Source organism: Phodopus roborovskii, unplaced genomic scaffold (genome assembly GCF_943737965.1).
Source record: "Phodopus roborovskii unplaced genomic scaffold, PHOROB, whole genome shotgun sequence".
In the NCBI taxonomy this organism is placed as follows: Eukaryota; Metazoa; Chordata; class Mammalia; order Rodentia; family Cricetidae; genus Phodopus; species Phodopus roborovskii.
The window spans coordinates 3,317,442-3,344,631 of NW_026126588.1; the positions used below are offsets into that span (position 1 = coordinate 3,317,442).

The 27,190-nt window shown below is 50.1% G+C and overlaps 1 protein-coding gene across 1 annotated transcript; it reads left to right on the plus strand.

Moving 5' to 3' along the window:
* The first annotated feature begins 7,204 nt into the window (after positions 1–7,204).
* On the plus strand, positions 7,205–23,680 carry Capn11 (calpain 11). Its single transcript, XM_051204514.1, has 21 exons — positions 7,205–7,435; positions 7,671–7,740; positions 11,606–11,724; positions 13,183–13,316; positions 13,461–13,629; positions 16,418–16,501; positions 16,593–16,678; positions 16,867–16,941; positions 17,096–17,259; positions 17,416–17,594; positions 20,052–20,063; positions 20,371–20,582; positions 20,857–20,896; positions 20,977–21,042; positions 21,128–21,185; positions 21,292–21,356; positions 21,603–21,671; positions 22,050–22,128; positions 22,221–22,337; positions 23,421–23,479; positions 23,590–23,680. The coding sequence occupies exons 1-21, from the start codon at positions 7,208–7,210 to the stop codon at positions 23,614–23,616; spliced, it is 2,112 nt and encodes a 703-aa protein (XP_051060471.1). The 5' UTR covers positions 7,205–7,207; the 3' UTR covers positions 23,617–23,680.
* Positions 23,681–27,190: the final 3,510 nt, after the last annotated feature.

Here is a 27,190-nt window from a genome sequence, read left to right on the forward strand (position 1 = left end):
CTCTGAACTCGGTTTCTCAGTGAAATCAAGATATGCGGTCAGGTTACCTCACATGCCACTCTCCAGCCTCAGCCTCCATTGACTGGAGTTTTCCATCCTGTTTGCTCGCTCGCTCGCTTGCTTGTCTTTATAGAAACAGGATATCTCTATGTAGCCCTGACTGTCCTGGAACTCACTCTGAAGACCAGGCTGGCCTTGAACTCACAGATCCACGTGCCTCTGCCTCCCGAGTGCTGGGATTAAAGGTGTGCCCCGCCGCCGCCTGGTGAGTTTTCCATCCTTCAACAGAAAATGAGAAAGTGAGTTGAGGACTTCTCAGAGACAAGAGGCCCAGGAGAGGGAGGGAAAGCAGGCCCTACAGGCCTGCCGGGGCCCCAAGAGGACAGGCGGTGAAGAACGCAAAGACCCTGACGAAAATGGCATCAGGAGCTAGGCCTCTCCCGGGCAGTTGGTGATGCCATCTGCAGCACAATCCCGCGCCCCCCCCCACACACACACACACAGAGCCAGTGTGACTGGGTGCAGGACCAGGCTAGTCACCATGATAAAAGCAGTGGCCTTGGTCCTAGTCTGCAGCCTTCATGGAGTATGAACTCCCAGGTGGAGCCCCTCAAAGTGCTGGCCTGTGACAGCTGTCAGACCAAGGTGTAGAGCGTGCCAGCTGCTGGGGGACAGAGACCAAGGAGACGGAAGCAAGCATCTTGGTTGCAGGGAGCTCCAGGGCCCCTAAGCACAATCTGTGTGGGTAAGCAGGCACACCACATCTTACCTGGACAACCCTGATGTCTGCCCAGTGTGTCCCGGACAGACCTTAACCCTCACCTCAGTCACCTGTATAGTGAACCTCCCTGCCCTAAGTTGCAGGATGGAAATGGGGTTCTCTCGGTTCTGCCGTGGGGGAGTGTCCTGCTGGGCCTCAAGCTCTTTCCCCCCACCCCCATGACAGGGTTTCTCTGTGTTGCTTTGGAGCCTGTCCTGGAACTAGCTCTATAGACCAGGCTGGCCTCGAACTCACAGAGATCCACCTGTCTCTGCCTCCCGAGTGCTGAGCTTAAAGGCATGCGGCACCAACACCTGGCAGGTCTTAAGTTCTAAGCCAAATTCAAGTGCTTAGGGATGGGAAATGCTCACAGCAGGGGTACTGAGGAGAGTCTCAGGATGCAAGACTGTGATGGAGAAGGTTCAAGCCCACCCACTCCTTGCTCCTGGCCTTCAAGCAGAACTCAGGTCAGCCAGGAAGAGACAGTAGTAGTATTTGGCAAACGGTGCTTAGCTCTGGTCCTTCAAGGAACCCAAGGGTCTCCATGACATTTTATCCTCCTGCTTGCAGGTATGGGAGGAGGGAGGAAGTGGTTCTGGGAGCCTCCCCATCCCCTCCTTCTGTGGGACAATAGGTTCAAATCCTGGCCCAGCCTCTGAGTGACCCTGAGCAAATAGCATCACACCCTGGACCTCACTTATGAAATGGGAATGGAACGGGAGCCGGGATGTCACTCAGTTGATGGAGAGCTTGCCTGGCACAGAGAAGGACTTGGTCCCCAGCAAGGCATGAACCAGGAGTGGTGAAGCGGAGGCACTGGAGGGCAGGGCAGGACCCAGGGGATGGTGCAGCAGGTACAAGTGTTGGCCGAAACGACCTGAGTTCAAGCCCTGGAGCCCCCAGTGGGAGAGAACAGCTGTCAAAAAGCTGTCCCCTGATGCCCACATGCACATGGCATATGGAGGAAGAAGGAAGGGCTGGGATCATATGTCCACGATCTCAGCACGATAGTGACAAGGAGGACCTGGGGTTCAAGGTCTTCGCTCTGAAGCAAGTTTAAAGCTACATGTCTTCGGAAGGAAGGGAGGGAGGAAGGGAGGGAGGGAGGGAGGAAGGAAGGGAAAGGGAGGTAATAAGGCACGAAGACCTGACTCGGGAACACCTGAGATCGTGGCTTTTTGTGTGACCTGACAAGGAGGGACTTGCCTTGGGGTGGCCGCCACAGTTAGGTGCTTGTTCCCCTGTCCCACTGGAGGTCCAGGTCCAGGCTTTGGACCTGGCAGACCAGAAGGGTCAGGGTAAAAGGAACAAATGGACAGGGAGAGAAGGCAGCAGTTAGACCAGTGCCCCTGATGAGGCTCCCCCTGCACTGGAGAGTTCTGGGTGGGGGAGGGGCGCGCTCTGCTCCCTCCGCCCCCACCGCCACCACCAAGAACCTTCAACTGCCAAGCAGTGTGCTAGGCGTTCACCCAATAGCCTTCGGCATGCTGTACTCCCCAGGTAGGCACTCATGGGACCGGCCCCTTCTATGTACTATGACTTTACTGCAGAAATGGAGCTGTTCTCTGAGACCTCAGACAGGATAGACATGGACCTCTCCGCAGGCTGGATGCTCAGAGGGTAAAAGCTGGGCTTCCTCCTCTTACGTAGGGGAAGAATAGGCAGATAGCTCTACTGATGCATTGGCATGGGTAGAGCTATGGCCCACATCCCTCTGCAAAGGGGTTTGCACAAGGGGGCCCCCCCATCAGCCATTAGAGATACAATAAACCCGAGGGAACAGAGAAAATCTCTCCCAAGCCTAGAGCCTTTCTTAGTCTAAGACGGCAGGAGTGAGCTGCTTGGATGGAGCCTGAGCTCTCCCCTCAGATGCAGGGCAGACTGGGCTGGTAGCGGAGCAGGAAGGGGAGGCTGAGAAGCGGTTCCTTTGGGGAATCCAGCCTTACCAGCACCAGAGGAGTGACTCGAGGCTCTGCCCCTCCCCCTCAGACAGTGAGCAGAGTCTAGGGACTCTGCCCCCGGCTTCTGTAACAGGCTAGTGATGTTTAGACTTGAAGGAGACCCCTCCAGTTTTCTGAAGCAACATGTTTCCTCCAAGCTCTGGAGAGCAAACTATGCATAAAACCATTGGTTCCCTGGTTGTGATGTAATCGTTTATAAACTCCCCAGGGCTGAGAGATGGCCCTTGGTGCTCTTGCAGAGGGGCCAAGTTTGGTTCCCAGCACCCATGTTGGGTGATTAATAACCACCTGTAACTGCAGCTCACAGAAGACACAACACCTCTACCCCGTGTGCATTTGCGTTCGTGTACATGTACACATGATTAAAAAGCCTTATTTTAACCATTTACAGTAGGGATTGGTATGTAGCTAAGGTGGCAGGATGCTCGAATGCCTGAATCGTGAGTTCCGTCCCCAGGATCATATAAAACCGGATGTGAAGACACAGACCTGTCCTCTACACACACAGGAAGCAGAAGTGAGAGGGTCTGGAATTCAAGGTCTCAGCTACACGCAGAGGCAGTTCTGTATGAGACCCTGTCAACAAAACAAAACCAAAAAACCAAAACAAACGAAAACCATATTCAGAAAGTGTGTGAGGTATGTGAGATAGTGTATATATATTAACTAGCTCAACAGACATCCCAAATAAATATATTTAGGGGGTTGGGGGGCAGTATTCTTGTCACTATGTGACTTAGGGCTCAGAAGCAGGGTCCTTGCCAGCAAGATGGCTTAGCAGGTACAGGTGCTTGCCACAAAGCTTGGTGAGTCGAGTTCAATCCCCAAGGCCCACAAGGTGGAGGCCCCAGATACATATGCTCTGGCACATGTATGCCATGTAAAAAACAAATAAATAAATAGATGTAGTAAGCAGGATCCTCCTGACTCAGCCACCAAATGCCAGGTTACAGTAATGTACTACTACATTCTTCTTAGATTTAATTTTTCAAGAATCTACAGGTCTTGTTGGGCACTGGTGAGTTCGAAGCCAGCCTGGTCTACAGAGCTAGTTTCAGGACAGGCTCCAAAGCAATATAGAGAAACTCTGTCTCAAAAAACCAACCAAACAAACAAAATCTACGGGTCCCTAGTCTGATGGGGGGTTGCTCCCTACCTTGACTTTTAGTCTGATGGAGACAACAGTTTCATATGTCGTGATATCTCTTCCTTTCTTTTGGGAGGGAGGGGTGTTTTTTTCAGATCTGGGTTTCCATGTATAGTTCTAGCTATCCTGGATCTCTGTAGACCAGGCTGGCCTCAACCCTGAGATCTGCCTGCCTCCTGAATACTGAATACTGCCGAGCATAGTCATATCTCAGCACCCTCCCATAGCCATCTGCCTGAGCTTCTGCCTGCCTCATTTATCTGTCTGTCTGTCTGTCTGTCTCAGCTTGGCCCCCTCCCAACCAAGTCATGTGTTGCATGAGCTTTTCAAGTTCATGATATCAACAAACATCTACTCACCCCAGATAAGAAAGACTTGGTGAACCACTGAGTTTATTGGGCTTACAGTACATTCTTTGGTGAGGAGTTACACACAGGAGCGTGGGCGACCCCAAAAACAAATGTACCACCGAAAAGTCTCATCCTAGCATGGAAGACAACTTCCTGGCAGCTACACAGATAAGCCTCCCCTTTAACTAACCTTCCTCGCTTTACACACTCTGGTACGTCCCAAGACCCCATGCAGTTGGCACAGAATTACAATTAGCTGGCTAGGAAATGTAAGAGGGAGGGACCGGGACCTAGGTGAGATCCAGTGACCCTGCAATGTCAACAGGCGCCATCTTGAGAGCCCATTGTTAGTAATCCCAGTTACTCTGATGAAGATTGCAGTGGTTGCTGTACTTGTGGCACAGTGCCCCACAACACCCTGTGACAGGACTCGGGGCAGCTGTCTTCTCTAGAGATGCATGCCACAGCAATGGCAATGGGCACACAAGTGTACGGCGGGGTGGGCCGTACAACTCCCTGCTGTCAGCACTAAATAACAAGCTCAGGCACTGGGGACCTGCATGGGGATTCTAAGCAGGATTTGCAGTCTGTGTGATGAGAAATGACTCTGAGCTGGACAATGATCCTGGCCAGAGCTTCCAGGCTGCACCTTCACTGGGCTGGTCTGCTCCTGGTGATATCTAGCTCTTGGATGCCAGCACCTTCTGGAACCCTCCAAGGCCTCCAACAGAGACTGAGCACCCTCAGTCTCAGTGAAGCTATGGCAGAGGCTTCCCTGGATGGCACCAAGCAGCTCGCTTTCCTGTGTACTTGGCCTGGGATTTGCTCCAGATTTCACAGCCTCCGCAGAGCCACTGACATGTCAGGCTGAGTGACCTGTTGTCCACATGGAGGCAATGCTGTCCCAAGAGTTGTAAGGCAGTTAGCTCATCTGTAGCCTCCATCTGCTAGATGTCAATAGCAACCAGATGTGGCAAACGAAAGCGTCTCTAGACACAGCCAAGAGTCCTTAGACTGGATGAAGCATAGTCTGTCTCCCTTGCTGAGAACTTCCTTCCCTCCCTCCCTCCTTTCTTCCCTCCCTCCCTCCCTTCCTTCCTTCCTTTGCAGAAGGTCTCACTAAGTAGCTCTGACCTGGCATTTGCTTTGTAGATCAGACTCGAGCACACAGAGATCCACCTGTCTCTGCCTCCCCAGTGCTATATTTTTTGCTGTTGTTTTGTTGTTGAATATGGACGGGTGTTTTGCAGGCATGTACCTCTGTGCATCATATGTGTTCCTGGTGCCCTCAGAGGTCAGAAGAGAGAATCAGATCCCTTGGAACTAAAGTTACAGATGGTTGTGAGCGGCCCTGTGGGTGCTGGGAACTGAACCTGAATTCTCTGGAAGAGAAGCCAGTGCTGTTAGCCATGGCGTAATATGTCCAGCCCCTGGTTTTTTATTTTGTTATGTGTCTGCGTGTGGGTGTGTGCACATGGGTACAGGTATCAAGAAGGGTAGAAGTGGTTTCAGGTCCTCTGAAACTGGAGTGATTTATAAGCTCCCTTGTGGGTGCTGGGAACCAAGCCTGAGTCCTCAAAAGAACTTTACTACTCAGTCTTTACTACTGAGCCATCTCTTCAGGCCCTGTGTCTCATTTGAGACACGGCCGCCAGACGATGCTCTCCAAAGAACCTGTCTATGTCCCTGGCCATGCTTAAGGGCTCCAATATATTCCCTTCCTCCCTTCCGTGAGTAGCAAGGGGTGTCTCTTCATGGTCTTCATCTTCTGAAGAATAGCCTCGCCACTTTTATTTGTTTTCTGAGGCGGGGTGTCATTTAACCAAGGCTCTCTGCAAACATGATGTTTGCACTTTGTTTGGTCCTGGAGAAACGACTCTGCTGCACAATAATGAGGCCCAGATTGGATCCCAGTACCCATGGGAGAAGTCGGACATTCTGCAAATGTCTGTAACCCTAGCTCCCAGGGATCTGACACCTTCCGCTGCTCCTCCCAACACACATGCACATACACTCATCCCGACACAGACAGGTGCACATATAAATAAAATAAGTCTTTTCGATTTACGGAGCTGGAGAGATGGCTCAGCAGGTAGGGTCACTGGCTGAGCTTCCAGAGCACTCTGGGTCAGTTCCCAGCACCCACATTAGGTAGCTCACACCTATCACTGATTCCAGTCCCAGGGGATCTGATGCCTCTTCTGACCACCGTGAGCTCCTGCATGTGGTATGCACACAGACATACTCAGGCACACGTGCAAATGCACATACAAGTAAATAAGTATTGTCAGCCAGGTGGTGGTGGTGCATGGCTTTGATCCCAGCACTCAGGAGGCAGAGGCAGGTGGATCTCTGTGAGTTTGAGTCCAGCCTAGTCTACAGAAAAGTTCCAGGACAGGCTGCAAAGCCACAGGGAAGCCCTATCTCTAAAAACAAAAAACAAACAAACAAACAATATTGTCTTAATGAGGGTATCTATTGCTGCAACAAAACACCATAACCAAAGAGAAAGTTGGGGAGGGAAGGGTTTATTTGGCTTAACACATCCAAATTGCTGTTCATCACTGAAGGAAGTCAGGACAGGAACTCAAACACAGCAGGATCCTGGAGGCAGGAGCTGATGCAGAGGCCATGGAAGGTGCTGCTCACTGGCTTGCTCCCGATGGCTCACTCAGTTGCTCTCTAGGACCACCTGCCCAGGGATGGCACTATCCACCACGGGCTGGGCCCTCCCCCATCAATCACTAATTGAGAAAATGCCTCCCAACTCCTTGCTCTCTGATGACTCTAGCTTGTGTCAAGTTGGCACACAAAACCAGCCAGGACTGTATTAAAAGCTAAAAACTTCTGTAGCTGAAGATAATCAGCTCCTGAATCCCGCTTCCACCCCCCAACAGCTGCTATTCCCACCCGCCCAGCTTCAGTACCATTTCAAATTGGGTTATTTCTCTTTTTTTATCGAACAGAGTCCATTTGTGTCGACAAGGGAATGGTGGCTTCCATAAACAACAGCCGACTCAAGGCCATGGGCGTGGGCCAACACCAAAACGCCCACAACTACAAGAATCAGAACTTTGAGGAGCTTCGAGCAGCATGTCTAAGGAAGGGGGAACTGTTTGAGGACCCCCTTTTCCCTGCTGAACCCAAGTCTATAGGCTTCAAGGATCTGGGCCCCAGATCCAAACAGGTGCAGAACATCTACTGGCAAAGGCCCAAGGTGGGCACTGGGGCTGGGGAGGGTCCTGGCCACGCCCCAATGCCATCAGAGCTGGGGATAGTTCTGAACAGGCTCTGTTAGTTTAATCATGGGCTGGCACCCAAACCTGGCTATCATAGCCAAGCTGTGGTCAGATGGCTCAGCATCCTCTCTACTGTTCACCCTACTCTCTGAGGCGCAAGGGAGGTAGGGATGGGGCCCTTCACCCCTTGACGTTCTTATTCCTTCACCACAGGATATCACGACTAACCCCCAATTCATTATGAATGAGCTCTCTCCCACAGACATCTGCCAAGGGGTCCTCGGTGAGTCGGGGACAAGGAGATGGCTTCCTTGGGGAAAGTAGGGACAAAGGGAGCGGGGTGGGGGCTAAGGAATGGCTCTCCAGCCTGGAAGACTAGGACTCCCTACACTCAACCTACCTCTGTCACCTGTGTCCTCTATGTCCCTTCTGTTCCTACTGCAGTCTGGTTCGGGAGTTAAGTTGGGGTGATATTGCAAATGCATGTTGCCGCATAATATATTACCCAAGGCTTAGCAACAGGAGACGGGTGGAGAGATGGATGGCCCAGCAGTTGAGAGCACTTGGTACAACACAATGAAGACCAGGGTTCAGACCCCAGCACCCAAGTACCATTATCCAAAACACCTGAAGCTTCAGCCCCAAGGAATTCAGCCACCCCTGCTGGACTCCGTGTGCACAGGAGCACCCCTTCACATGCCACCACATGTGCACCCACACTCAGACACACACAGACAAAATAAATTTTTTGTTTATTTGTTTTAAGCTTCAAACCAGGCATGTTGGCACATACAACTTCCTAGGGGAAAAGGGCCAAAAGGGACAGGAGTTCAAGGCCAACCTGGGGTCACATGAGACTTATCCCCAAGAACCAGCAAGCAATTCTCACCTCCCAGATTTTTTTTGAGGCACCTCAGAAGGCGAGGGACAGACAGGGCTGACCCGTAGTGTCTCATATCTGCTGAGGTCAGCTGCACTGTGGGACCCTGGTCCTCTGAAGGCTTGGCTGGATGGGGGCTACACTGCTGTCCTGTGGATGAAACCTCAGGGTCTAGCTAGCTGAGTGTCCACACAGCATGGTAGCTGAGACTCCTACTGAGGAGCCCAAGAGAAAACAAGGGGAAAGCCCCAAGGGCTTTTCATTGATTTGTTTCATTTGCTTGCTTCTTATTTATATACTGAGACAAGGTCTCACTATGTAGCCTTTAACTGGCCACAAGCTAACAATGTAGACCAGGCTAGGCTGGCCTTGAACTCATAGAGATCCATCTGCCTCTGCCCCCCCCCCAAGTGCTAGGATTAAAGGTCTATGCCACCATAGCTGGCTTATTTATTTACTTTTTACTTAGGATGGAACCCAGAGCCTTCAGATAGGCAAGCATTGCATTGGGCTATACCCCACATCCCTGGGCCCCCCTGATCTCAAGGTCTCACACACACACATAGTAATCTCCACCATGTTTTATTAGGAACAAGCCCTGAATGACCCATATTTAAGAGGCAAAGGATTATGGGGCTGGGTGTAGCTCATTTGGCAAATTGTTTGGTTAGCAGCAAGAATTCCTTGGTTCAATCCTTAGCATTACAGAAAACTGGGTATGGTGGGGCTAGAGAGATGACTCAGAGGTTAAGAGCACTGGCTGCTCTCCCAGACTCCCAGAGGTCCTGAATTCGATCCTCAGCAACCACATGATGACTCACAACCATCTACAATGAGATCTAGTACCCTCTTCTGGTGTGCAGGCATACATACAGGCAGAACACTGTATACATATAAATAAATAAACCTTTAAAAAATGACATGTGCCTGTAATCCTAAAATCTAGAAGAGGCAAGAGAATTATTCACAAGTTCAAGGCCAGCCTGATCTACATAGTGAGTTCCAGGCTAGCTAAGAGCCTAGAGACCTTGCCAAAAAAAAAAAAGGGGGGGTGTGGGGAATTTAAGGTTCACCCTTGGTCGTACAATGAGTGCCCTGAGAGCCAGGTCTAGGAGACCCCGTCTTTAAAGAAAAAAAAAAAAAAAAAAAGAGAGCACAGGGATTGGTTTCTATCTTTTAAGGAGACAAAACTGAGATATTTGTCACTTGTCACAGGTGGTAGGACTTCTTTAGTCTGGGCCATCAAATATAGAACAATGGAGTCACATGACACTGTGCCAGACACCAGGTTGCCCCCCACCACCACCACCACCACACTTGCCTCTGTGGCTCAGTGGGCCTCTGAGGGATGCTGGGCATAGGAGGAAAAAAATCAGTGTTTGCCTTTGTGTGGATGATGGCTGTGGAGTCTTTACTGTTTCCTCCTGCCTGTGCCCTCCCTCCAAAGCCCAGAGCCCGCTAGTCATCACAGAAACTTCCAGTGCCCAAAAGCTTGGCCAGACCCTGGAGCTCACACAGCACCACCTACTACCTGGCAAACAGGTGGCATTTAGATGGCTGATACATGGCACTGTGCTCCCATGCCTCTGGACAGGGACAGTGTCCTGGGCTCCGTCTTCAGCTAGCTCCAGGGTGTAACACAAAACATAACACCCAGAGATTGATATTGGGGTTCAAGCTTCAGGCTGAAGATCAGAGAAGCAAAGCAGCTGGCCACTAGCACTTAGATCTACCTCAGGCCAGAATCAAAATCCTGTCTCCACCAAGCCTCAGACTCCAGTCCCAGACGGCTGCCCTCTCCTCAACATGGCTGGAGACTAATCTCAGAATGTAGCCTCAGACACCAGGCTCCTGACGTTTATATAGCTCTCTAGAGCTAGGATTAAAGGTGTGAACTCTAATTCTCCATTAGACAGATTTAATCTTGTGTAGATCTGGATGGCCTTGGACTCACAGAGATTCGTCTAACCCTGTCTCCTCAGTCCTGGCATTAAAGGTGTTTGCCACCACTGCCCAGCTTCTATGGCTGTCTCTTGTGGCTTTGGGGATTAAAGGTGTGTGCCACCATTGCCTAACCCCTATAGCTTGTGGCTGGCTTCATTTTGATCCGCAGTGGTTTTATTAGATCATAAACAATACATCACCAGGGCTCACAGTGGGACAGAGGCAGAACCCAGCTTCTCTAGTAGAATGTGGGTGATGGGGCAGAGATCTTTCCTTTTTTAAATTTAAATTTTTAAAAGGTCTTTTAAAGATTTATTTATTATGCACAGTCTTCTGTCTGTATATACACCTAAAGGCCAGAAGTGGGCACCAGATCTCATTACAGGTGGTTGTGAGCCACCATGTGGTTGCTGGGAATTGAACTCTGGATCTCTGGAAGAGCAGCTGAGCCCATCTCTCCAACCCATTATTTGTTTAAATTATTAATGTTTGTGTGTCATAGTATGCACACATGTGTGTCTGGTGCTCTTGGAGTTCAGAAAAGGATGCCTAATCCTTTGAAAATGGAATTACAAGTGTTTGTGAGATAGGTGACATCTGGTATGGATGCTGGGATCTGAACTTTGGTCCTTATGGTCGAGTAGCAAGTTTTTTGTTTTGCAATTTTTCTTTTTAAGTTTGTATATATGTGTTTCTGCATATGGGTTTGTGTGTGTGAGTGCAGTGTCTGTAGAGGCCAGAAGAGGGCATTGTAGGATTCCCTGGATCTACAACAACAGGTGGTTGCAAACTCCCTGATGTGGATGCTGGCTGAACTCGAGTCCCTTGAAAGGGCCAGAAGTTCTCTTAACTGCTGAGCATCTCTCTGGCTCTTCATTTTTTTTTATTTTATTTTTAAGACAAGGTCTCACTTTGTAGACCAGGAGACCAGGTTGGTGACACATGAACTTAAAATCCTTGTGTCCTTCACCACCCAAATGCTGATATTACAGAAGTTTTCTGGAGAGATATCTTGGGCCTTTGGCCACTACTCCAGCATGGGAGTCACAGAGAAAGGTTCCTGGATGTGTTCGACAGATAGAAAGTCTGCCTGAGAGAAAGCAGGACGCTATGCAGCCTTTCCAAATTCCCCAGTGTTACCCAGATTTGTGACTCCCTTGATTGAGGTCACTGTCCCAGAGCCTACTCTCCACCCCTTTTCCAACACTTCTCAGGGAAAAGGCAGAGGGATCTTTGCTGGGGAGATCGTGGGGCTGCTTCTCTGACTAGGGATCTGGGACCCCGGGAGCTGCTCAAGGACAACCCCTGCCTGTCTGCCTTTAAGGGGACTGCTGGCTGCTGGCTGCCATCGGCTCCCTTACCACTTGCCCCAAACTGCTGTACCGTGTGGTGCCCAGGGGCCAGAACTTCAAGAAAAACTATGCTGGCATCTTCTATTTCCAGGTGAAAAGAAGAGGGGAAGGGGAGGGGGATGGGAGGGGGAAAGAGAGAGGGAAGGAGAGAGGGAGGGAGGGAGGGAGAGAAAGAGACACAGAGAGGGACTGAGTCACTGTTCTATTGCTGTAAAAACACAACATGACCGTGGTAACTCATGAAAGAAAGCATTTAACTGGGGGCTGGCTTATGGCTTCAGAGGTTAGCCCATTACCATCATGGCAGGGAGCATGACAGCACCTAGGCACGGTACGGAAGAAATAGCTGGGAGCTACATCCTGGTCCACAGGCAGAGGAGGAGAGAGACCCTGGGCCTGGTGTGGGCTTTTGAACCCTCAAAGTCCAGCTCCGGTGGGTGACACACTTCCTCCCGCAAGGCTACTCCTCCTGATCCTTATAGTCTTTCAAACAGTGGCACTCCCTGGGGAATAACATTCAAATACAGAGCCTATGGGGGCCACCAGAGAGAGAGGGAGATTGTGTATGTACTTACTTCGTTTTTCAAATGTAACACTGGTTGAGAAGACTTTTCAATTAATTTTCAGAAATACCTGCTAATGAAAGAAATGATGTAAGCTCATTCCTTTAAAGTTCCAAAGAAAATAATTAGTTGTTTGAGGCTCCCTTCCCATTCTCAGTGTGTGTGTGTGTGTGTGTGTGTGTGTGTGTGTGTGTGTGTGTGTGTCTGTACCAGTACCCAGGAATGCACATAGTTATCATGACACTGAAAATCTCCACTATATAATTTGTGTGACAGGGCCTTTAACTGATATAGGATCAATTCTGAATGTCATAAACAGGGAGAGGATTTTAAGACCTGAAAGCTCAATCTCCAGCAGCCTTTTTTTTTTTTTTTCCCCCAGAATAGGGCCTCAGTCTAAAGGTGGGTGGGGTTTTCTTTCTTTCTCTCTTTGTCAATGATTTGTTTATTTTTTTTATTTTATGTTCATTGCTGTTTTGCCTGCATATATGTCTGTGTGAGTGTCTTGGATCCCTTGGAACTGGAGCTACAGAGTGAGCCCCCATGTGGGTGCTGGGAATTGAACCTTGGTCCTTTGGAAGAGCAGCCGGTGCTCTTAACCACTGAGACAAATCTCCAGCCCCACGAGTAGGGTTTTTTTGATGCTGGGGAAGGACCTTGGTTTGGTGTGGAGGTGGGGGTAGTGAGACATTTTAGGGAATTTCTCGGTCTTCCCTCACGGATTCTAAGGAGTGACAGGATCTTGGTCAAGATGACTTAGTGACAAGTACACTTATCCCAACCCGATGACCTGAATCCCATCCCTGAAATTCACATGGTAAAAGGGGAGAAAACACACACACACATACACACACACACACACACACACACACACACACAACCAAATGTTTACAAAAATCCCAGTATGTTCTTGGTCAGGCCACCAGGAGGCGCTCTGAGGACAGAGTTAACCTGTATGCAGACAAATGTCCCCTTGCCACCCACAGCTTTGGCAGTTTGGGCAGTGGATGAACGTGGTGGTGGACGACCGACTGCCCACTAAGAATAACAAGCTGGTGTTTGTGCACGCCGCCCAGCGCCAGGAATTCTGGAGCGCTCTGCTGGAGAAGGCCTACGCCAAGTAAGTTGCCCAGGCCAGGAACCAGACTGGCCTTCTGGAGTCTGGCCTTGGCTCCCAAGGACCTTGGGCCAGGCCGCTAACTGAACTCGGGGAGGAGTCAGGGCACGATAAGGCATGTCTCACTTCCCTCACCATTCCCTGCAGGGTGAATGGGTCCTACGAAGCGCTGGCCGGAGGCAGCACTATGGAGGGTTTCGAGGACTTCACAGGTGGCGTGGCCCAGAGCATTCGGCTCCTGAAGCCCCCTCCCAACATGCTAAGGCTCCTCAGAAAAGCCGTGGAGAAGTCTTCCCTTCTGGGCTGTTCCATTGAAGTAAGCCAAGCTGGGCCTTGCCCCAGGGCCTTATAGCTATTTGTTCTAGCTAGGAGTTCTAGCTCCTCCACCCTACCCCATGGCTCTTTTCCTAAACATTTTCTCATACCCCTTTCTTTTTCTTTCTTTCTTTTTTTCTTTTTGTTTTTGTTTGTTTTGGGTTTTTTGTTTTGTTTTGCTGTTGTGTTTTTTGTTTTGTTTTTGTTTTTTTTTTGTTTGTTTGTTTGTTTTTTTGTTTTTGGTTTTTTTGCTTTTCAAGAGAGGGTTTCTCTGTGTAGCTTCGGAGCCTGTCCTGGAACTCGCTCTATAGACCAGGCCTGCGTCTGTCTTGTCTCCTGAGTGCCCCAAACACCTGGCTCTTCACCGTTCCTTTGTTGAACAAATTTTTGTCTGCCTCTGGTCCAGAGTGCCTGTCCCCACCTGGCATATCTTCTGCTTTGTGAGACTTTCTTCTCAGTATTTTCTGTGACCCAGTGAGAAGGGAGATGATTCCAGGGGGCAGGGACCTATATTGGGTTCACTCACCACTGGACCCTGACACTTAGATGATACCCAGCATGCAATAAGCACCCAACAAATACTTATTCAAATAAATAAATGTACTCAGAATGGGGGGGGGATTGAAAAGAAGGAGGAGAGGAAGGACTTAGTCTCCCACAAAGCCTGCACAAAATGCTTATGGCAGCTCTACTCATAATAGTGGAAACAGCAACGTACTTGTCTTCCTGTAGGTGAATCAAAAGAAACGATTACACACCACAAGATACAAACAGCAGCAGCCCCAATAAGCTGTAATCTGCCTCTATATGACCTCCTGGTGATGGCAGCATTGTCCTGGACAGATTAGTGATGGTCAGGTCAAGGGAGGAGGGAAAGGAAGGAGGAGAGATAAGCCTGGCTACAGAGGCCACTTGTAGTAAAGAACACATTCCTTACTTTGACTTTGGTGATGGATCTATGAAACTACATATGTGATAAAATTGTGCAACCAACCACAAATGACCAAGCTAAGAAGAAGGGTTTGGAGAGGTGTCTCAGTGGTTAAGAGCGTTGGCTGCTTTTCCAGAGGACCAGGGTTCAGTTCCCAGCACCCACATGGCAGCTCACAACCATGTGTAACTCCAGTTCCAGAGGATCCAATGCCCTCTTCTGGCCACCATGGGCACTGCACACATGTAGTGTACAGACCTGTGTCAGCAACAACACCCATACATATAACAACACACATACATATACCAACACCCACATACACACCATACAGATAACAACACCCATACATACAATAACGCTCATACCTTCAACAACACCCATACATTTGGGGGAGTAGTTCAAGACAGGGATTCTCTGTGCATTAGCCCTGGCTGACCTGAAACTCTCTCTGTAGACCAGGCTGGCCTCGAACTCACAGAGATCCTCCTGCCTCTGCCTCCAAAGTGCTGGGACTAAAGGTGTGCACCTCCACTACCTGGCAAGAAGTTTTTAAGTTAGGGAGAGATGTACAGTTGCATCAAGAGCAATATCCTGGCTCTGCCTTTGTGTTACAGTTTTGTTTTGTCCTCTTTTCAGTTCTTTTAGATTTTAGTTTTGGGGTTTTATTTTATTTTGTTTTGAGACAGGGTCCCACTATGTAACTCTGGCTGTCCTCAAACTCACAGAGATCCACCTGCCTCTGTCCCCCAAGTGCTGAGATTATAGGCGTGCCCCATCACACTCAGCTTGTCGTATATTTTTTCAGTGAGCAGAGGGAATGTGTATTAGGGAGCATAGGTTCTCCCTGTTCCACTGCATGGGAATCTGCAGTTGCTTCAAAATCTAAAGGACGGGAACTGGGGAGATGGCTCACTAGGTAAGGGTATTCGTGCTCAACATCAGAAGACCTGAGTTCAAATCCCCCAAAACCCATGGAAAGAAAAAAAAAAGCCACATGTGGTCATATGTGCCTGTAAAGACAGGTGGATCCTGGGAACTTGCTGGCCAGGATTCCAAAGCAGTGGACTTCCAGTTCAGACAGAGATGATGTCTCAAAATGTGAGCTCAAGGAGCTGGAGGGATGGCTCAGGAGTTGAGATGCTGACTACGCTTGTAAAGGATGTGGGTTCAATTCCCAGTACCCACCTTGTGGCTCACACACACACACACCTGTAACTCAGTTCCAAAGGACCCAATGGCTTCTTCTGGCTTCCTAGGGCATCAGTTTCACATGTAATACACAGAGAAAGGTGTAAGTAAAACATTCAACACACATAAGATAAACATTAAATATCCATTTTAAAAACATCAAGAGCCTGGCGGTGGTGGTGCACACCTTTAGTCCCAGCACTCAGGAGGCAGAGGCAGGTGGATCTCTGTGAATTCAAGAACAGTCTGGTCTACAAGAGCAAATTCTGGGGCAGGCTCCAAAGCTACACAGAGAAACCCTGTCTCGAAAAACAAAACAAAACAAAAAACAATTAGGGCAGTAGAGGGAGGTACTCAGTGGCCTGTGCACATACACAGGTGACTGCTATGGTCTGTGTGTGCATGTGTGTGTGTCTATACTATATGTGTAAAGTATAAGCAATGTGTGATGACTCATGTCTATAACCCCTCCAGAGGCTGAGGCAGGAGGATCAGGAGTTTAAGGATGGTTGGATAGTCATGGCTACATAGGGAATTTGAGAGCCTTGATGCCATATTTAACACCCCCACATGTATGCTAAAATGTGAATTATGAGTCACACGAAAACAGTGGTTTTCTGGGGATCTCCAGGCCAGACCTCAGACGCCTTCCCTTCCTCCTTTTCTGTAGGTTACCAACAACAGTGACTTGGAAACGATGACCCGTAATATGCTGGTGAGAGGGCATGCTTACGCAGTGACTGGCCTTGAGGATGTGAGTGCAGGCAAACAGCATCCCCTGAGACCCACAGGTGCGTGAGCGCCACCACCAGCCCACACCCTGAACTTCCACGCCTCTCCCCCAGGTCTCCTACAGGGGCAAGGTGGAAACCCTGATTCGGATCCAGAATCCCTGGGGCCGGATTGAGTGGAATGGAGCCTGGAGTGACAGGTAGATGCCCTGACCCAAGGGAGGGGAACAAAGCCATAGAGGGGCCCATGAGGACACCGTTGTCACAGTGGGGCCCATCCTTGTCCCCGGTGCTGCTCCATTTAAAAAGGACTCTGGAGGTGGCCTTCGGAAAGTCCCTCAGGGAGGAAGGGTGGCTGTCCTTCCCTCCCGCTGTTTTCTCTCTGCAGAGGCAAGGAGTGGGAAGAGTTGAGTGTGGACGTCCAGATACAGCTGCTACGAAAGAAGGAGGATGGGGAGTTCTGGTCAGTGTGGCTTGGGGGAGCATCGGACTCGCCTTTCACATCCCTCATCTCCCATCCTCTGCACTGAGCTTTGAATGGGGAGGCCCCTCCACAGGCGGGCCTGTAGGTGTGCAGGTGGAGTGTGCTGACCGAGCTGTGTGCACTCCCACCCCAGGATGTCCTATGAGGACTTCGTGAGCAACTTCACCCTCCTGGAGATCTGCAACCTCACTCCGGATGCACTGTCGCCCTGGGAATACAAGAGCTGCTGGCACACAACCTTCTACGAGGGCAGCTGGAGAAAGGGAAGCACCGCTGGCGGCTGCAGGAACAACCCGGGTGGGTGTGGGCTCGAGGGCAGAGTCAGTCGGATGCCTGCCGCGGTCTTCGGGATGTGAGGCAGACCTAAGGCTGGAATCTCAGCGCACGCACCCCACCCGGAAAGGGCACAAGGCCCCGCCCCTGCGTAACCACCTCGATCTGCATCTTCCACAGAGACGTTCTGGAGCAACCCTCAGTTTAAGATCTCTCTCCCGGAGGAGGACGACCCAGAGAAGGACTCTGAGCAAAGCGAGGTGGTCTGTACCTGCCTGGTGGCCCTGATGCAGAAAAATTGGAGGCACGCCCGGCCTGACGGGGCCCAGCTGCTGACCATAGGCTTCGTCGTCTTTTCGGTGTGTCCCCTGCCTCAAACTCAGAGCGTCACGTGCCCCTGCCTCCCCAGCACCTCGCCTCTTAAAACCCTTCTTCCGCAGGACCCCTGTGACACCTGCCTCCAGCCCAGCCCCAACGGCCCCAGTGTGCTGGAGTGGTGGCCTTTGTTCTTTTCCTGAGCCTCTGTGTGAGCGCTCTCTCTGTGTCTCTCTGTCTCTGTCTCTCTCCGTGTCTCTGTCTCTGTCTCTCTCTCTCTCTTGTTTTGCTTGCATTTAAGTTTGTTTGCCACATATATGCCTGATACCTGCAGAGATCAGAAAACGGTCTCAGATCCACATGAACTGGTGTTATAGGCAGTGGTGAGTCACCATGTGGGTGCTGGGATTCAAACCCAGGCCCTCTGCAAGAGTAGTAAGTGCTAATCACTGAGCAACCTCTTCAGTCCAGCCTGCAACTCTGTTCCCTTTTCACAGATTTATTTGGTTAGGATTTTTTGTTTGTTTGTTTGCTTGGTTTTTGGGTTTGTTTTTGTTTTGTTTTGTGTTTTGTTATTTTTTTTTTTCAAGACAGGGTTTCCCTGTGTAGCCTTGGCTGTTCTAGAACTAGCTCTGTAGATCAGGTTGGTCTCAGATTCACAGATACCCATCTGCCTCTGCTTCCTGAGTGCTGGGATTAAAGGCATGTGCCACCACCACCTGGCTAGATTTCTTTTTAACCTGCCATACCAACTACCTTTTCCTTTATGACGGACATCACCCCGAAGACCAAATCCATCACACTTATTACTGCCCTTAAGGAAGAGACTGGAGGCAGGAGAGATGAGGTGATTACATAAGCTCGCTATACAAGAGACTGTCCTGATTCCTGAGCCACAGAGACTTCAGCAACACACCCTCCCAAATGTGGCGCCAGCCACTCCATCACAACTCACTGCAGAAGCCAAAAAAGGCGTTCCCAGTCTGTGTTTCTCAAGACCAGTCATGGTTTGCAAGATCCCATTTTGCCCATTTAGTCATTCACTTACATATTCAGCAAGTATGAAACACTGTACACGTCCCTGGCTAGTCTCCGGGCACTCAGGAATGAACAGAGCTAGTGCTTGCCCGGTGTGCGGGGCAGCCGAGGCTTCACGGCAAGGGGAGATGAAAAGGCAGTAGGCAAGGGCTGCTTTTCCTATGCAGTTAATACCCTCTGCCAAGACACGAAGGCCAGGGTGTGGGGCCAGCAGGAAGGCTCAGTGAGTGAAGGCGTTCGCCTCTAAGCCTGACATGTTGCTCTTACTCCCCCAGCCCACATGGTGGAAGGAGAAACCCTGTCCCCTCTGGCTGTCCTCTGACCTCCATATGCTTGTCACAGCAAGCATAGGCTCACAAAATAGGGGCCTTGGTATTGTCTAAGCTTTAGAGTGATACCCAAACCTTGGCAATCTCCTATTTTATTTGATCTGATTTAATTCATCTTATGAAAATACTATTTTATTTTTTTGAGACAGAGTCTCAATGTAGCCCTAGATGGCCTGGAACTGTCTATGTAGACCTGGATGGCCTCAAACTCACAGAGACATGCCTGCCTCTACCCTTCATGTGAGGGGTATCAAAGGGATGCACCACCACACATGTAAGGTTTTTTGTTTGTTTTTTGTTTTTTTCCAGACAGGGTTTCTCTATGGTTCTGGAGGCTGTCCTTGAACGAGCTCTTGTTGACCAGGCTGGTCTTGAACTCACAGAGATCCACCTGCCTCTGCCTCCCGAGTACTGGGACTAAAGGCGTGTATCACCACATGTAAGATTTTTAACTTTTAATTATGTGTATGTGTCTCTGTGCGGGGATGTGCACACAAAGGAAGGTGCCTGCAGAAGCCGGAAGGATCAGGAGTTCAAGGCCAGCTTCAGCTACATAGTTAGAGAGCAGCCTGGCCTGCACAATTTCCTGTCTCCAAAAATCAAAACAAAACAAGAAGCCTTGGGTTCTCTCCCCAGCAATGCATAAAACTGGGCACGGTGGCACATGTCTGTTATCCCAGCATTTGGGAGGTAGAAGCAGGAGGTTTAAAAGTTCAAGACCATCCTCAACTACATGGCAAATTCAAAGCCTGGGCTACGAGGGAAGGAGGAAAAGGCAAACATGCAAATGTAATTGCGCTCTATCCTCCATTTTGATAGTGGCCTGTTCTAGACCTGTAGGTGACATCCCACACTAGGAACACACCCTTGGCCTCACATCCCAGCTCTCTTTCCCTTTTAGCAAATCATCCCTCTCTCTCTAGAGCTCAGTCTCCTGTCCTTAACAAAAACCTGCCTTTGTAAACTTTTCAAAAACTGGAATTGAAATAAAAAAACGGACAAATTCTTAATACCAACAGCCTACACCCTACCCACCACCTTGTGCCAGTGCCCTAACAGACGCCCTCAGGCTCACACGCACAGTGCACACTCCTAGTGGAAGGCCAGAACCCTCTTCTCTCTTTTTCTTTGCAGGTCCCAAAGGAGGTACAAAAGGCTGACTCCTGGGCAGGCGCCCAGCCCACCCCTGGCCGCAAGTGGGTTGGCAAGGGGAGGGATCTGGAGGAAAGGTCTGGGGAACCCTGAGTTAGAACCCCAACTGCTGTGACCCAATGGTGGGAGTCAGGGAAGGCTAAGACCAAACTGTGGGTTTTGACCGCATGGGAGGATTCCAGGCCACAGCAGTGGTGCTGGTACCCACCGCTAATCCTGCCCAAAAGATGGCTCGCCTCGGGAGATGCACTCTCTTGGCTCTCCTGTGCTAGTCCTGTACCCACCTCCAGGGTACATACAGTTTCAGAACCTCCAGGACATCCATCTGAAGAAAGAGTTCTTCGTAAAATATCAGGACCATGGCTTTTCAGAGATCTTCTCCAACTCACGGGAAGTGAACAGCCATCTTCGGCTGCCTCCGGGGGAATACATCATTATCCCCTCCACCTTTGAACCCCATAAAGATGCTGACTTCTTGCTTCGGGTCTTCACGGAGAAACACAGTGAGACCTGGTGAGGTGCCTGTCTCACTGCAGAAAGGTCCCCTGCCCAAGAGATGCAGGGTGTCAGATGCTGGCCCTCCTCCACGTCAATCCTAATGTATACTCGTGCAAACTGAGGCTTGAGGTCTAAATTGGTAATAGAAACAGTAAAACTAGAGGCGATATTTGATAGAGTATTTGATACTGCCCCATTTACAATGACAGGACCCCTCCAAGGTCACTCCATGGAGAGCCTCATCTCTCTGGCTCCCAGTTACCCTAAACCTTCACTTTCTTCTGCCCAGGTTGCTGGATGAAGTCAACTGGGCCGAGCATTTTGAAGAGGTAATAGAAAACTTGGGGCTTTGGGGGTATGACAGATATTTTCAAGACTGGCTCCCTCCCTCCTGGCTTCTTTTCCCCAGGAGTCCATCTCTGAGAAGGAGCTCGATTGGGATTCCATCCACTTGTTTGAGATAGTGGCAAATGGGGTAAAAAGGCCAGGGGAAGAGACTGAAGGGGGGAGGCTGCCCGGGCCAAAGGGGCAGAGCAGATGACTGCAGTCTCTCCCCCTAGGACAAGGAAGTAGATATGTACGAGCTACAAAAACTCCTCAACAAGTTGTCAAGTAAATGTGAGTGGTCCACGCTGCCCTCCCAACCTGTCCCTACAAAGCTATACCATCTTATCCCACACGGAATTCATCTTTGTCTCTTTCCTACACCTTGCCTCCCCCACAGTCAAGAGCTTCAAGACTATAGGCTTTAGCTTGGATGTCTGTCGCCGTATGGTCAACCTCATGGATGTATCTTTCTGCCCTGTGGCAATCCTAACCAGTATTTCCCCTGCTCTCCAAGGCTGACTCAGAAGTAGCCATCTCTCCAGCCAGTCCCAGTGCCCTCCCTCTTTTGTGATAGGAATTAGATTTGGGGTAACCGAAGACCCCAGTTCTGGCTGTTAGCATTCAGGAACCCCAAGCCTGTGTCAAGGCCTTCTGTTCCCTCATCCCCAGGATGCCCTCTCCACTCTTATCCTTGACTAACCCCCCTAGAAAGATGGCACTGGCAAGCTGGGTCTTCAGGAGTTTCAGATCCTGTGGAAAAAGATCAAGAAGTGGACGGTAAGGAACCCAAAAGAGAGAGCCAAGAAGGATGGGAACTAGCAAAGAAGCCATTAGAACAGAAAACACACAGAGATACACAACACACACACACACACACAGAGAGAGAGAGAGAGAGATGGTTAGTAACCATATAGCCTGGTATCGCCATGATGGATGCCTGCAGAAAGCATTGGGCAGGGTACCAACATTTCCGTGCTATGCTTGGAATTAACCCCTCAACTATCAGAAAGTAGGAACATTAGAGATCCAGGTGGTTGGTGAGAGTAGTGGATCCCCAGGGTCTCAGGCAGCTATTGTAAGTCAGTCATTCTGCAATATTCTGTTATGCCAACCACTACGCTACACACAGTCCTGACGACATCTGTCTGTCTTCAGGACATCTTCAAAGAGTGTGATGAGGACCGCTCCGGGACCTTGAACTCCTACGAGATGCGCTTGGCAATAGAGAAAGCAGGTGTCCAGGGAGCAGGAGGCTGCCAGAGGCAGGGAGCTGGGAAGTGAGGTCCAGAGGCCTGAATTCTATCCTCTGCCCCATCTGTCTCCTAGGCATTAAGATGACCAATAAAGTGACTGAGGTGGTAGTGGCTAGATACGCCGATGACAACATGGTCGTGGACTTTGACAGTTTCATCAACTGTTTCCTAAGGCTAAAGGCTATGTTTGGTGAGTGAGGTTAGACCAGGAAGGCTGGAGTGTTCCTGTACTCATTTGCCCACCCCAAGTCCTTTCTGTTGACCCACTCCCACACAGAAAATACACCTGACTCACTTTCAAATCTACCGCTTGCTGGGGCTATGCATATTGTCTGTACACCAATACCTTTCTCTAGAAAATATAGTACAAATGGTAACAGTTCTGCCCCAGGGGCCAAAGCTGTATTTCAGTTTTCAGAGTGTTTGCTCAGCACGCACCAAGCCCTGGTGTGGTGATGCACACTTTTAATCCAAACACCCCGGAGATGGGGACGGAAAAAAATCAGGAATTCAAGGTCATCCTGGGCTACAGAGTGGGTTTGAGGTCAGCCTAGGTCAGTCAAAAGACCCTGTCTCAAAAAGTGAATAAATCAAAATAAAACTATTATCCCAAGGATGGATCTGGTAGCTCATATTTATTTATTTATTTTGGGTTTTCCGAGACAGGGTTTCTCTGTATTGCTTTGGAGCCTGTTCTGGAACTCGCTCTATAGAGCAGGCTGGCCTTGAACTCACAGAGATCCGCCTGCCTCTGCCTCCCAAGTGCTGGGATTAAAGACGTGTGCTGCCATCGCCCAGCTGGTAGCCCATATCTGTAGTAGTTGAAATTTGGGAAGCTGAGACCTGAGACAGGAGGATAACAAGTTTGGGGCAACCCGTAGACTTAGTGAGACTTTTCGAGTTAAAACAGACAATAGGGAGAGGGCGGGGCGGCTCAGCACGTGAAAGTGCCTGCTACAAGCCTGAAGAGTTCAATTCCCTGGGCTCCAGAGGAAGCAAAGAACAAGCTGTGACGCGTGTGCACTTGCATATCCAGTCAGTCAGTCAATGTAAAACCATTAACAAGCCAGCACTGACCCCATCCCCCCACACTCTCGTACAGAGCAAGTAAATGAGTCTAGAGCAAGTGCTCCTAACCCAGCCTGGCTCCTAACCAGTTGTCACGGGCAAGGAGTAGCGTCCCACCTTCCTGAGTTTATCCTTTTTGGGGGAGTGGATCCTTTAGACCATCATCTCAGCGCTAACTCCCCCCCCCACCTTCTCCTTCTAACAGGGTTCTTCTTATCCATGGACCCCAAGAGAACTGGTTCTATTTGCTTGAATATGGAGCAGGTATGAGGGAAGGGGTAGGGAGATTGGTCCGGCCTCCTAAACGGTCCCCTCGGCTCGAGCCCACGCTCCATCCTCTGCAGATGGCCTTCTGTTCTCTGCTCTCTTTGCAGTGGCTGCAGATAACCATGTGGGGGTAGGGAGATCAGAAGCCTGGCCCCCTCCTGCCGCTGCGGGGCTCTGGCCAGGACAGTTGGTGCTACTGGTTACCCTCGCTCTCCAGGGCCCTAGGCGCAGTGTTCATTCTGTGCCCAGCTCCGGGCTCACGGAAGCTCTAGCCCCTAACCCCACCCCACCTTCCCCTGAGTGCTCTCATGTCCTGAGTGTTCTGACTAAAAATTAGGAGGACTCTTCCCCAGTTGTCCGTGGGGAAGGCAGCCTTGCAGCCAGCTTAGTGTATCCACATGCTGTCAACTCACACCTGTCTTCTAGCCAGCGCCCTCTTGCCAGAAATTCCGTCGTTCTCTGCCCCTCCCCACCCACCATGGACATTATTCTAATAAATAGGGCATGGCTTGCCACTTCCTCAACACCAAAGAGGGGGGTCCACTGTGTTTCTGGGAAGTACCTACAATTACTAGGGGGTGTGGCACCATCCCAGGATGCTAACCGTGCCCCAGTCCCACGCCTATGAGAAAGGAACAATGAGATGGGTAAAGTAAGTATTGCGGGATGAGGGGCCACTACTGAACCAGCTGCCAGCGAAGCCTGAGCTTGGGCCGGCAGAGCCAGAGGCTGCAGGGCCCTGAGCCGCCTCCGTCCTCCCTTCCTTCAAATTGGAGCCATTCCAAAGACGGGACTGCCGGGCAAGAGCCAACCACCAACAAGCCACACAAGGAAGGGCCCCTTCTGGTGTGAAGCTGGAGGTCTCTCTTCCTGCTATTTCTGTTGTCTCCACACCCCCATTTCAGCACCAAGGAGTACTTGGCATGTAGACGTGTGCAGCCTTATCAGAGTTTTAAGTGAGTTCTTGGGAACAAACTCAGGTCATCACTGAGCGACAAGCACTTTCTCTGATAAGCCATCTCCCTGCTCCTCTCTGCCATCACAGAATATATCTCTCATGACCCCAGCCTCCTACATAAAGCTACCCCACTCCACAAAGCAATCAGAATCATCGGAACCGTCTCGGGTCCAAAGGAAAGTCCCTTTTCCCAAATGTCGGTGGACAGACCAAAGCCAGCATTCCTCAGGAACTCGTGAAGCAGGTTCCCATCTACCACAAGGAGCCAGTTCCCTCCTCACTGGCACCAGGGACAAATGGCTTATCTGTGGTGCCTATCAGCTACCAGAGCACATGCTGGCTCCAAGCTCCCTCCGCATCACACATTTCAGAGTCCATGCTGGCATCCTGGCTCCTCTCAGTTCTTGGTACCCCCCACCCCTCTTGGCCACACCCCAAACATGCTCCAGCTTTCCTGTTACCTTAGCTGCTCATTCTCCTTATAACACTGCTATTTTGGCTTTCCCCCCCCCCTCATTTGCCCACACTCTCTTGGTCTTCCTCTCGGTCTCCCATCTCCCTCCTCTGCCTCTCTCTGCTGGCCACGTTCAATCTACTACTTTCTCTGCTCTGGGCTGCTCAGATTCCTCTAGCTGTTTTCTCCCTCATATCTGCAATAAAAAAAAAAAAAAAAAAAAAAAAAATCCCCTCAACCATACCATGGAGCAATCATGTGGTCCTTTTATAGTTTCCAGTTTCCTCCCACAGTAGGGCCGGGTACTTCCTACTGGTATTGACCAGGCCCACCCTTGCATGCTGTGGGGGCAACAGGAGTTCCCATCCATTCAGAGCTCCTCCTGGTTTTCCAGCCCCTTACCCCTCTGTCACTTCATCTAGTCAGCCTGCACAGAGCTTCCTCTTCCCTCCTTCTAGGCCACGCCCGACTGTCTCCTGAGGAATTGTTTCCAGTCCTACCATCTCCTCATCTTCCTCTCTGTGTCCTTTCCCATGTGACAGGTCACACTCTGAAGGGGGCCTCTGAAAGCACTTTGGCTGTGCCTACCTCCCCCCTGAGATGGGCAGATACCTCACTGAAAGGCTCCTCTCCCTGGGGACGGCAGGGCAGCAGGCAGCTCAGTGATGCTCTAAAGCTAGCAGGTCATCTATGAACTTTCAAGAAGTCTCCACCAAAGCAGGGCATGGCTGTGCACCCCTTTAATCCAAGCACTTGGGTAGCCAGAGGCAGTTGGATCTCTGTAAGTTTGAAACCAGCCTGTTCTGCAGAGGGAGTTCCAGGTCAGCCAGGACTACACAGAGAAACCCTGTCTCAAAAACAAAACAAAACAACAGAACAAACAAAAGAACAAACCAAAGCAAACATCCCAACTGTCCCAGAACCCAGAAGACGATGACACCCACCCGGTGTCCCGCTCCCTGGGGTGAAATACTGCTAAGTTTTACGTCGGACTAGAGAGGGAAGCAGGGAGCCCCCAAAGCAGGACTCAAACTAATGTGATTTTTTTGTTTGTTTGTTTTCAAGACAGGGTTTCCCTGTGTAGGCCTGGCTGTCCTGTAACTCACTCTGTAGACCAGGCTGGCTTTGAACTCACAAAGCTCCAAGCGCCTCTGCCTCAGTAGTGCTGGGATCCTAGGCGTGCGCCACCACCTCTCGACTTGTATTTGTTTTTTAATCTGAAGGGGCTAGAGATGTAACACAGCTGGCAGGAGACTTAACTAGCATGGGAACCCCAGATTCCATCCCCAGCACACATAAGCCAGGCATGGCAGGACCCTTTCACAAGCCCAACACTTGGGAGATAGAGGCAGGAAGAGTAGAAGTTAACGGTCATCCTTGAACATAGCTAGTTTGAGGCCAGCCTGGGCTACTGGAGACCTGTTGGGGACCATCACCATCCTCACAACTTCAGGTATCTGAGACAGAAAATTACTGCCTCCTAAGAAATAAACAGGATGTTCAGCAGACTATTCCAAGGTACAGGCTTGCGATTTCAGCCAGCTAAAGAATAGCTTAGGGCTGTCTCTCCTGTGGTAATTTACAGCAGGGGTTAGCTAAACAACTTAGGGCATTCCTTCTACTGGCCTTCTCACTCTGCCTACCTGCCAGTGCCCATGCCCTGGCTACGTGCAAACCCTGCTCACATCCTGCCCACGGTCCTATGTGCGCTTCCCCTGAGAAAATAAAACTTGTCAGCTCGATCAGAATACTGTCTTGCTGTCCATTCTTCGTATCCCTTGCCCCCCATTTTCTTCTAGGTGTTCTCCAGTTCATCGTTGACTGCCCCGAGGGTCGGGGCAGAGACCCTGTTTCAAAAATACATTACAGATCCAATTGGAGGGAGGCCTTTAGACATGTGCGGGAGTGTACACATGTGTGGGGGTATATACATGCGTTGGTATGTGCACATGCATGGGTGTGCTTGTGTGTGGTGCAAGTGTGCAGGACGGAGGATTTGTGGAGATGGTTCTTTCCTCCCACCATGTGGGTTCTAGACGCTGAACCAAGCCATCTCGATGGTGCTAAATGTATTTTCATGAACACAGTAATTGTATGTGTTTCTGGGGTACAGTGTGGCATGTCGATATATGTGTACAACATTAAATTAGGATAACTGGCGTATGCACCATTTGAGACTTTTATCACCTCTTTGTGCTGGGAACATTTCAAATCTTCTCTACGAGCTGTTTTGAAATATTATATTAAATGTTGTGAGCCAGGACTATCACTTCTGGCTTGGAACAAAACTGAAGTG